Source organism: Heptranchias perlo, chromosome 3 (assembly GCF_035084215.1).
Source record: "Heptranchias perlo isolate sHepPer1 chromosome 3, sHepPer1.hap1, whole genome shotgun sequence".
Taxonomy (NCBI): Eukaryota; Metazoa; Chordata; class Chondrichthyes; order Hexanchiformes; family Hexanchidae; genus Heptranchias; species Heptranchias perlo.
This window is the reverse complement of record NC_090327.1, coordinates 3042686-3055246: the sequence shown is the minus strand read 5'-3', so window position 1 is coordinate 3055246 and position 12561 is coordinate 3042686. Positions and strand designations below refer to the sequence as shown.

Sequence of the window (12561 nt, the reverse complement as noted above, 5' to 3'; positions counted from 1 at the left end):
GACTAATTCTTCCGTTCCTAGCCCAGGCACTCAGGCCAATTGCAGTTAACTGTTACCATGTTTATACTGATATTAATCATATTATAATGTAGATTGCCATTTATTATCAGTGCTTTTTGTTAGTCTCTCTCTATTCGGAGCTCAAAAACTCCATTTCTAGAGGAGCGTAAAAAAAATGAATCTAATCTGACCCGTAGGTTTTGTGTCTGAAGGGTGAAATTGGAACATTGTTGTTTATGGCCGTGACTAAATCCGCAAGGCTATTCTCTAACAATAGCAGTAAATGTTGCTTACACTGGCAGAAGGGGTACTGAAAATACCCTGTCGAGCAACTTTCGCAAAAGTAACCTTGAAATCCAATTCGACACGGGCACTGTCCAGTCTTCGGGTCACAGACTTGACTTGTTACACCAGCACTGTAGCACTGGCATTCTAAACAAATATTAAATAGTATTAAAGTGCTGCACACATAGGAAAAGTGGTCTTATAGTACTGACGGAAAGGTACAGAAAACATAAATACTGTGGCTACAAGAGCAGGTCAGAGGCTGGGTATTCTGCAGTGAGTGACTCACCTCCTGACTCCCCAAAGCCTTTCCACCATCTACAAGACACAAGTCAGGAGTGTGATGAAATACTCTCCACTTGCCTGGATGAGTGCAGCTCCAACACTCAAGAAGCTCGACACCATCCAGGACAAAGCAGCCTGCTTGATTGGTACCCCATCCACCACCCTATACATTCACTCCCTTCATTACCGGCGCACCGTGGCTGCAGTGTGTACCATCCACAGGATGCACTGCAGCAACTCGCCAAGGCTTCTTCGACAGCACCTCCCAAACCTGCGACCTCTACCACCTAGAAGGACAAGGGCAGCAGGCACATGGGAACAACACCACCTGCACGTTCCCCTCCAAGTCACACACCATCCCGACTTGGAAATATATCGCCGTTCCTTCATTGTCGCTGGGTCAAAATCCTGGAACTCCCTTCCTAACAGCACTGTGGGAGAACCGTCACCACACGGACTGCAGCGGTTCAAGAAGGCGGCTCACCACCACCTTCTCGAGGGCAATTAGGGATGGGCAATAAATGCCGGCCTTGCCAGCGACGCCCACATCCCGTGAACGAATAATAAAAAAAAAGGAAACTGCGCATGTTAGGACACAGTTCAAGTTTCCACTAAATTTCATTTGCATAATCATTAAATGTAAAATCTTCAATGAAACAGTGCAATCGGGCAGCGTAACTGAACTTAATCATTTCTTTTTCTTTCCATTAAAGAGTATTCTCTGATGGATTTAAGAGTGGTAATCTGGTGCAGTTTTATTAATACAGCTGAATATGGGTTCATCAGCAAAAATAAGCATTTTAATAAGGGTGCCCAGTCCTTCACCTGTGAGTGACCAGATTTAAAATCACTGAAAATGACTTAAAGAAACTACAATGAACTATTTAATAGTTTCATTGGTGCACACTGGTCAGTTTCTTAGTAAATTAAATATTTTTTGATATGCAAATACTTTTAAAACGCGCCCACTAGTGCCTGTGCGCTGAAGAAAAAGAGCACAATTTGAAGAACCTTCCTGAACCAGCGCAGTCGGTGGAATCTCGCAATGTCGACCCGGGGGGGCGGGGCCAGTTTTGTGGGCGGGGCCTGATTTTTTTTTTATTCGTTCGTGGGATGCGGGCATCGCTGGCAAGGCCAGCATTTATTGCCCGTCCCTAATTTGGACGAATTGAATCTTGAACCAATGTAAAAGGTGACAGAAAACACGAGCGTAAGTGGATTTGGGGTGTAACTCACTTACGTTTAAAATTCCCCAATCTATTGCGCTGGTTCGGCCGATTGCGCTGATATAGCTGGCGTAAATGAACGGAAACTCTGCCTTTACATTGTATTACTACAAGAAATGACAACATGGAAACATATGCAAAATTTCTTTCTTACCCCAATGATAGTCGAGCAAAACTCCAGGATGGGGTGGAGGGTGGGAATTGTATCTGGTCATTGTGGAGCTGATAACACGGTCCCAACGCAATGTAACCAGTGCCATTCAGGCACGCAACTGTCACCCAATAACACGAGACCAACTCATTTGAATGTTTTTCTGGTTCTTGGTATGTCGCTGAGAGTGCCAGGGGTTCAGGGCGGCAATTTCAGGCCCAGCAGCCAGTAAAGAGATGCTGCCTGCCCCTCGGATCCCAGGAGGTTTTAAAGGGGAGGGGGGAGGAGAAAGGGGGGAAAAATAGAGCGGGAGGAAGGACTAGCCAGAAGGAATTTTACAGGGGCTCTCCTACAATTGGATGCTGTGCGACCAGAGAGCTGCTCAGGCCTTTCAGTACAATTTCGCTAGAAATAGTGAAAGGAGGAAATCTCCCCACTATGTTTATGATGTTGCTCTATACAAAGTAATTAGATGCCAACCATGGTTCAGTGGGTAGCACTCTCGCCTCTGAGTCAGAAAGTGGTGTGTTTAAGTCCCACTCGACAGACTTGAGCACAAAGTCTAGGCTGACACTCCCAGTGCAGTACTGAGGGAGTGCTGCACTGTTGGAGGTGCTGTCTTTCAGGTGAGACGTTAAACCGAGGCCCCATCTGCCCTCTCAGGTGGATGTAAAAGGTCACACGGCACTATTTTGAAGAGTGGGGGAGTTCTTCCCGGTGTCCTAGCCAATATTTATCCCTCAATCAACATCACTAAAAATGAGGTGCCAACCTGGTGAAGCTACAACGCAGGACTACATGCATGCTAAACAGCGGAAGCAACATGCTATAGACAGAGCTAAGTGATTCCACAACCAATGGACCAGATCAAAGCTCTGCAGTCCTGCAACATCCAGTCGTGAATGGTGGTGGACAATTAAACAACTAACGGGAGGAGGAGGCTCCGTGAACATCCCCATTCTCAATGATGGCGGAGTCCAGCACGTGAGTGCAAAAGACAAGGCTGAAGCGTTTGCAACCATCTTCAGCCAGAAGTGCCAAGTGGATGATCCATCTCAGCCTCCTCCCGATATCCCCACCATCACAGAAGCCAGTCTTCAGCCAATTCGATTCACTCCACGTGATATCAAGAAACGGCTGAGTGCACTGGATACAGCAAAGGCTATGGGCCCCGACAACATCCCGACTAGTGCTGAAGGCTTGTGCTCCAGAACTAGCTGCGCCTCTAGCCAAGCTGTTCTAGTACAGCTACAACACTGGCATCTACCCGACAATGTGGAAAATTGCCCAGGTATGTCCTGTCCACAAAAAGCAGGACAAATCCAATCCGGCCAATTACAGCCCCATCAGTCTACTCTCAATCATCAGCAAAGTGATGGAAGGTGTCATCGACAGTGCTATCAAGCGGCACTTACTCACCAATAACCTGCTCACCGATGCTCAGCTTGGGTTCCGCCAGGACCACTCGGCTCCAGACCTCATTACAGCCTTGGTCCAAACATGGACAAAAGAGCTGAATTCCAGAGATGAGGTGAGAGTGACTGCCCTTGACATCAAGGCAGCATTTGACCGAGTGTGGCACCAAGGAGCCCTAGTAAAATTGAAGTCAATGGGAATCAGGGGGAAAACTCTCCAGTGGCTGGAGTCATACCTAGCACAAAGGAAGATGGTAGTGGTTGTTGGAGGCCAATCATCTCAGCCCCAGGGCACTGCTGCAGGAGTTCCTCAGGGCAGTGTCCAAGGCCCAACCATCTTCAGCTGCTTCATCAATGACCTTCCCTCCATCATAAGGTCAGAAATGGGGATGTTCGCTGATGATTGCAGTGTTCAGTTCCATTCACAACCCCTCAAGTAATAAAGCAGTCCGAGCCTGCATGCAGCAAGACCTGGACAACATCCAGGCTTGCACTGATAAGTGGCAAGTAACATTCGCACCAGACAAGTGCCAGGCAATGACCATCTCCAACAAGAGAGAGTCTAACCACCTCCCCTTGACATTCAACGGCATTACCATCGCCGAATCCCCCACCATCAACATCCTGGGGGTCACCATTGACCAGAAACTTAACTGGACCAGCCATATAAATACTGTGGCTACAAGAGCAGGTTAGAGGCTGGGTATTCTGCAGCGAGTGACTCACCTCCTGACTCCCCAAAGCCTTTCCACCATCTACAAGGCACAAGTCAGGAGTGTGATGGAATACTCTCCACTTGCTTGGATGAGTGCAGCTCCAACAACACTCAAGAAGCTCAACACCATCCAGGACAAAGCAGCCCGCTTGATTGGCACCCCATCCACCACCCTAAACATTCACTCCCTTCACCACCGGCACACCGTGGCTGCAGTGTGCACCATCCACAGGATGCACTGCAGCAACTCGCCAAGGCTTCTTCGACAGCACCTCCCAAACCCGCGACCTCTACCACCGAGAAGGACAAGAGCAGCAGGCACATGGGAACAACACCACCTGCACGTTCCCCTCCAAGTCACACACCATCCCGACTTGGAAATATATCGCCGTTCCTTCATCGTCGCTGGGTCAAAATCCTGGAACTCCCTTCCTAATTGCACTGTGGGAGAACCGTCACCACACGGACTGCAGCGGTTCAAGAAGGCGACTCACCACCACCTTCTCCAGGGCAATTAGGGATGGGCAATAAATGCCGGCCTCGCCAGCGACACCCACATCCCATGAATGAATATAAAAAAAAAGATTATCTGGTCATTGTCACATTGCTGTTTGTGGGACCTTGCTCTGCACAAATTGTCTGCTGCGTTTCCTTACATTACAAGAGTGACTGCACTTCAAAAAAGTACTTCACTGGCTGTAAAGCGCTTTGGGATGTCCTGAGGTCGTGAAAGGCACTAGATTAGTGCAAGTTCTTTCTTTTTTCTTTATCATAGAAGCCTTCTAATTTAAATATTTACAACAGCCCAAATGAACTTCATGAACAGTTTGCTCGCAGCCTGGCAACACCTGAATTCATTGGGGTGCACTGAGCCCATTGCACATGTTGAAAGTCTCAGACTTTCACCACACCTAATTATACAGTGAGCGGGTGGTGTTAACAACAATATACATAACACAAGGACTTCCCCCAACTGTGTTCAAAATTATGAGGGATTTTGATGGGGTAAATAAAGGGAAACCATTTCCACTCTCCAGGAGGGTCGGTAATGAGAGGACACGGATTTAAGGTGATTGGCAAAAGAACCAGAGGGGAGACGAGGAGAATTTTTTATGCAGCGAGTTGTTATGATCTGGAATGCGCTGCCTGAAAGGGCGGTGGAAGCAGATTCAATAGTAACTTTCAAAAGGGAATTGGAGAAATACTTGAAATGGAAAAATTTGCAGGGCTACGGGGAAAGAGCAGGGGGGGAGTGGGACCGATTGGATAGTTCTTTCAAAGAGCTGGTACGATGGGCCGAATGGCCTCCTTCTGTGCTGTATGATTCTATGATTCTAACCATTCCTTTTCGCAAGATCTTAAACGTGTGTTTACAATTTCGCTAGAAATAGTGAACAGAGGGAATCTTTCCACTCTGTTTATGATATTGCTGACACAAAGTAATCAGAGCAAATCTTTCCCCACTTCCTATCAACATTAACACCTCCATTATTCAAACCTGCTCACGTGTTTGCCACCCGTGACTTTTTCAGGGTCCCACAGCACATGTGCCAGGAAGCATTTGATCACCTCCATGTTTTACATTGAATTTACAGCACAGAAAGAGGCCAGCAGGGCCCAGCAGGTCCATGCCGGTGTTTATGCTCTCCACGGGCCTCCACTTCATTCTCCTCACCCTATCAATATGTTTGCTTATCCGTGCAATCTCCAATCCTGTTTCTAACAAGATATTTACATAGCTTTTTTTTTAAGGAGTAAATAGACACACCATCAATCACCTTTTGCTGAGAATGATCTACCTATGTACGATCTCTTAGGATATGAGTTCTTTTGATCACTCGTCTTAGTTGATAGGAAGTGTCAAATGTCAACTCTCACCATTCAGCTACCAAACAAACTTTGGCAAAGACTCAGAAACTAGTCATTTCTCTGCCGTCGTGTCTGGGAAAGAGAGAAAGGCCAGGATCCTATCAAGAAGGGGAAGGGCACAGATCAAGAAAGAACATTTAAAACAAACATAGAGCTCTGGGCACCTGCACAACGCTATCAGGAAAGTCATAAATCACTGATCTGGAATGCACTGCCTGAAAGGGCGGTGGAAGCAGATTCAATAGTTACTTTCTCAGGGAATCGGATATAAACTTGAAAAGGAAAGATTTGCAGGGCAATGGGGAAAGAGCAGGGAGATGGGACTAATTGGATAGCGCTTTCAAACAGCCGGCACAGGCATGATGGGCCAAATGGCCTCCTTCTGTGCTGTATGATTCTATGCAATATACCCAGTTCATATAATATTACAGCACTAATAATTAAACTGAAGACCACAGCCAGTCATAGGGACTGAATTAAGAGTCCTTTACAACTACAAAGAATATTAACAGCAATACACTGACAATTCAGAAGAATGACAAGTTAATGTTTCAGACATAACCCTTCATCAGAACGTCAACATGTCACTTCACTCCACAGATGCTGTCTGACTTGCTCAGTGTTTCCAGCTATTTCTGTTTTCGTTTCACATTTCCAGCCCCTGCTGTTGATTTTTGTTAAATCAATGGCCACTCATCATTAAAGCCCCAACCAGACGATATAGTCTTTCCCAATTCACCCTATGAAAACCTGTCATCGTTTTAAAAAGCTATATTAAATTTCCTTCTTTGCTTCAGTGGAAATCGTCCCAGAATCTCAACTCTCTCCTCATTACTATCGCGTCTCATCCTTGGGATCATCCTGGTGAACCTACTGGATGCTCTTTATGACTTTCATGTTTTATCTATAAAGGGAAGCCTACAATTGCACACAATACTCCAACTGTGACCTAACAACAACAACTTCTCTTAAAATAGTGCCTTTAACGTCGTAAAACATCCCAAGGCGCTTCACAGGAGCGATTATCAAACAAAAATTGACAATAAATCACACAAGGAGATATTAGGACAAGTGACCAAAAGTTTGGTCAAATAAGTAGGTTTTAAGAAGCGTTAAAGGAGGGAAAAGAGGTAGAGAGGGGGAGAGGTTTAGGGAAGGAATTCCAGAAATTAGGGCCTAGGTAGCTGAAGGCACGGCCGCCAATGGTGGAGCGATTTAAATTGGCGATGCGCAATTGGAGGAGTGCAGAGATCTCGGAGGGTTGTAGGAGTGGAGGAGGTTACAGAGATAGGGAGGGGCAAGGCCAGGGAGGGATTTGAAAACAAGAATGAGAATTTTAAAATCGAGGTGTTCCCGGATCGGGAGCCATTGTAGGTCAGCGAGCACAGGGGTGATGGATGAACGGGACATGATACAAGTTGGGATACGAGCAGCAGAGGTTTGGATGAGCTCAAGTTTACGGAGGGTGAAAGATGGGAGGCTGACCAGGAGAGCATTGCCATGTACAAATTTATCATGACCTCGCTGCTCTTGTATTCTATGCCCTATTTATAAGTCCCAAATAAAACAAATCACATTAGGAATACTATCGAAAACCGTGCTTCATATTGCTTCGTTTATTAACATTAGGAATGCTGTGAGATACCAGTATGAAATTAGTGGAGACCTACTCATGGAGGCAGAGGGCATGGCCGAGGTACTAAATGAGTACTTTGCATCTGTCTTTACTAAGGAAGAAGATGCTGCCAGAGTCTCAGTAAAAGAGGAGGTAGTTGAGATTCTGGATGGGCTAAAAATTGACAAAGAGGAGGTAATAGAAAGGCTGACTGTACTTAAATTAGATAAGTCACCCGGTTTAGATGGGATGCATCCTAGGTTGCTGAGGGTAGAAATTATGGAGTTACTGGCCATAATCTTCCAAACATCCTTAGATACGGGGGTGGTGCCAGAGGACTGGAGAATTGCAAATGTTACACCCTTGTTCAAGAAAGCATGTAAGAACTCACTGGGAGTGGCGGAGGTGGAGGCGGAGGCGGAGGTGGAGGCGGAGGCGGAGACGGAGGCGGAGGTGGAGGCGGAGGTGGAGGCGGAGGCGGAGGCGGAGGCGGAGGCGGAGACGGAGGCGGAGGCGGAGACGGAGGCGGAGGCGGAGACGGAGGTGGAGGCGGAGGTGGAGGTGGAGGTGGAGACGGAGGCGGAGGCGGAGACGGAGGTGGAGGCGGAGGCGGAGGCGGAGACGGAGACGGAGACGGAGGTGGAGGCGGAGGCGGAGGTGGAGGTGGAGACGGAGGTGGAGGTGGAGGCGGAGGCGGAGACGGAGGTGGAGGCGGAGGTGGAGGCGGAGGTGGAGGCGGAGGTGGAGGCGGAGGCGGAGGCGGAGGTGGAGGCGGAGGTGGAGGCGGAGGCGGAGGCGGAGGCGGAGGTGGAGGTGGAGGCGGAGGCGGAGACGGAGGTGGAGACGGAGGTGGAGGCGGAGACGGAGGTGGAGGTGGAGGCGGAGGTGGAGGCGGAGGTGGAGGCGGAGGCGGAGGTGGAGGCGGAGGCGGAGACGGAGGTGGAGGCGGAGGCGGAGGTGGAGGCGGAGACGGACGGAGACGGAGGTGGAGACGGAGACGGAGGTGGAGGCGGAGGTGGAGGCGGAGACGGACGGAGACGGAGGTGGAGGCGGAGACGGAGGTGGAGACGGAGACGGAGGTGGAGACGGAGACGGAGGTGGAGACGGAGACGGACCGGTAGGAATCAAGAGAAAAAAAACAAGACGTGACATAACAGGACAGCAGGTAGGTGATTGGCTGGTAAGTTTTACAGCTTCTTTTTTCCCTCTGAGTTAGGGAATTGGGTAAAATTAAATTAAAAGCTGGGAGTGTAAAGCTGCTGTTAGTTTATTAAATTTAATAACTTAAATTAGTTTACCAACTAGACTAATAAAACTATAAATAAACAGGGGAAGGAGCTGATTGGCTGGTAGCTGGTGAGTGTTTCTTTTTCTGGTGAGTGTTTTTTTAAGGCTTAATTTATTTTTGTAAAGTTTAGTAAACAATCTGATAAATTGAGACATGGCAGGGCAGCTCACACCAGTCGAATGCACGGCCTGTGCCACGTGGGAACTCCCACGTGGTTGTCGAGGACACATGCTTCCCGTGTCCTGGACAACCACAGGTGCAGGAAGTGTCGTCAGCTGGAGGAGCTCGAGCTCCGGATTTCGGAGCCTGAGCAACAGCTGGGGTCAGTACAGTGCATCCACGAGGCTGAGAGCTACGTGGACAGCACGTTTCAGGAGGTGGTCACCCCGCAGCGTAAGAGAGGGCAGGCAGAGAGGGACTGGGTGACCGCCAGACAGACAAGGAGGACCAGGCATCTCGCTCTCTAACTAGTGAATACTGGTGGGGGAGAGGATTCCTCTGCAGAGTGCAGCCAGAGCCAATTCCACAGCACCATGGATGGCTCAGCTGTACGGGGGGGGGGAGAAAGGTCGAGAGAGCAATAGCGATAGGAGATTCTATAGTTAGGAGAGCAGACAGGCGTTTTTGGGGCCGCAGACGAGATTCCAGGATGGTTTGTTGCCTCCATGGTGCCAGGGTCAAGGATGTCACGGAGCGGCTGCAGAACATTCTTGGGGGGGAGGGTGAACAGCCAGAGGTCGTGGTCCATATTGGTACCAACGACATAGGTAGAAAGAGGGATGAGGCCCTGCAGGCAGATTTTAAGGAGTTAGGAAAGAGATTAAGAAGCAGGACCTCAAAGGTAGTAATCTCCATATTACTCCTGGTGCCACGCACAAATGAGTTTAGAAATAAGAGGATAGAGCAGATGAATGTGTGGCTGGAGAGATGGTGCAGGAGGGAGGGCTTTAGATTCCTGGGGCATTGGGACCGGTTCTGGGGGAGATGGGACCTGTACAGGCCGGACGGGTTGCAGTTCAACAGAGCTGCGACCAATGTCCTCGTGGGGAGGTTCAGTAGTGCTGTGGGGGAGGGTTTAAACTAATTTGGCAGGGGGATGGGCACCAGGATGTAGAAAGGAGAAACAAGGTGCACAAAAGATTGGGAGAGACAGATAGCACTATCGCAAGAAATAGTATGGTAATAGTGGGATCAGACTGAAAGAGAGTACAAGAAAGTCTAAGTTAGGTTTACAGTGCATGTGTGTAAACGCACAAAGCATGGTAAACAAGGTTGGTGAGCTGCAGGTGCAAATAGCCACATGGGAATATGATATTGTGGCAATAACTGAGACCTGGCTCAAAAAAGGGCAGGATTGGGTACTAAATATTCCTGGATACAAGGTGTTCAGGAAGATAGGGAAGGGAAGAAAGGAGGGGAGGGTGGCAGTATTGATTAAGGAGAATATTGCAGTGCTGGAGAGAGAGGATGTCCTGGAGGAGTCAAGAACAGAATCTATTTGGTTAGAGTTAAGAAAGAAAAGAGGTTCCTTTACACTACTGAGTGTATTCTATAGGCCACCAACTAGTGGGAAGGATATAGAGGAGCAAATTTTCAGGGAAATTACAGAGAGGTGCAAAAGCCATAGAGTAGTGATAACAGGGGGACTTCATGAGAGGTGATCTCATCATAGAATCATAGAAAATAGGAGCAAGAATAGGCCATTCGGCCCTTCGGGCCTGTTCTGCCATTCAAAATGATCATGGCTGATCGTCTAACTCAGTACCCTGTACCCGCTTTTTCCCCATTTCCCTTGATCCCTTTAGCATTAAGAAATATATCTATCTCCTTCTTGAATATATTCAGTGACTTGTCCTCCACTGCCTTCTGTGGTAGAGAATTCCACAGGTTCACCACCCTCTGAGTGAAGACATTTCTCCTCATCTCGGTTCTAAATGGCATACCCCGTATCCTGAGACTGTGACCCCTGGTTCTGGATTCCCCAGCCATCGGGAACATCCTCCCTGCATCTAGTCTGTCTAGTCCTGTTAGAATTTTATATGTTTCGATGAGATCACCTCTCATTCTTCTAAACTCTAGTGAATACAGGCCGAGTTGACCCAATCTCTCCTCATACGTCAGTCCTGCCATCCCAGGAATCAGTCTGGTAAACCTTCGTTGCACTCCCTCCATGGCAAGGACATCCTTCCTCAGATAAGGAGGCCAAAGCTGCACACAATGCTCCAGATGTGGTCTCACCAAGGCCCTGTATAACTGCAGTAAGACATCCCTGCTCCTGTACTCAAATCCTCTTGCAATGAACGCCAACATACCATGCGCCTTCCTAACTGCTTGCTGCACCTGAATGCTCGCTTTCAGCGACTGGTGAACAAGGACACCCAGGTCTCGTTGCACCTCCCCTTTTCCCAATCTATCACCAATCAGATAATAATCTGTCTTTCTGTTTTTACAACCAAAGTGGATAACCTCACATTTATCCACGTTATACTGCATCTGCCATGTTCTTGCCCACTCACCCAACTTGTCTAAATCACATTGGAGCCTCTTTGCATCCTCCTCACAGCTCACATTCCACCCCAGCTTTGTGTCATCTGCAGACTTGGAAATGTTACATTCAGTTCCCTCATCCAAATCATCGAAACATATAAAATTCCAACAGGACTGGACAGACTAGATGCAGGGAGGATGTTCTCGATGGCTGGGGAGTCCAGAACCAGGGGTCACAGTCTCAGGATACGGGGGATGCCATTTAGAACCGAGATGAGGAGAAATTTCTTCACTCAGAGGGTGGTGAACCTGTGGAATTCTCTACCAAAGAAGGCAGTGGAGGCCAAGTCATTAGATGTATTCAAAAAGGAGATAGATATATTTCTTAATGCTAAAGGGATCAAGGGAAATGGGGAAAAAGCCATGATCATTTTGAATGGCAGAGCAGGCCCGAAGGACCGAATGGCCTACTCTTGCTCCTATTTTCTATTTTCTATGTTTCAACTATCCTAATATAGACTGGGATAGTAATAGTGTAAAGGGCAAAGAGGGGGAGGAACTTATGAAGTGTGTTCAGGAGAACTTTCTTGACCGGTATGTTTCCAGCCCAACGAGGGAGGAGGCATTGCTGGATTTGGTTTTGGGGAATGAGGCGGGCCAAGTGGAGCAAGTGTCAGTGGGGAAACATTTTGGGACCAGCGATCGCAGTATCATAGGGTTTAGAATAGCTATCGAAGAGGACACTTTGGTAGGAAAAACAGAAATGCAGAGTATATTTTAAATGGTGAAAGATTGGAAAATGTTGATATTCAAAGGGACCTGGGCGTCACTGAAAGCTAACATGCAGGTGCAGCAAGCAAATAGGAAGGCAAATGGTACATTGGCCTTTGTTACAAGAGGATTTGAGTACAGGAGTAAAGATGTCTTACTGCAATTATACAGGGCATTGGTGAGACTGCACCTGGGGTATTGTGTACAATTTTGGTCTCCTTACCTAAGAAAGAATATACTTGCCATAGAGGGAGTGCAACGAAGGTTCACCAGACTGATTCCTGGGATGGCGGGATTGTTGTATGAGGAGAAATTGAGTAGACTAGGTCTGTATTCTCTAGAGTTTAGAAGAGTGAGAGGTGATCTCATCGAAACATACAAAATTCTTACAAGGCTCGACAGGTAGATGCAGGGAGGATGTTTCCCCTGGCTGAGGAGTCTAGAATCAGGGGTC

At 47.9% G+C, this 12561-nt stretch overlaps 1 protein-coding gene across 2 annotated transcripts in view; it reads right to left on the bottom strand.

The window, feature by feature from the left end:
• lama3 (laminin, alpha 3) overlaps positions 1-12561 on the bottom strand; it is a 440498-nt gene that overhangs the window by 254983 nt on the left and 172954 nt on the right. For both annotated transcript variants that reach the window (XM_067977687.1, XM_067977691.1), the window contains exon 13: positions 295-432. In XM_067977687.1, the coding sequence (XP_067833788.1) occupies positions 295-432 (138 nt within the window). The remainder of the gene's footprint in view (positions 1-294; positions 433-12561) is intronic.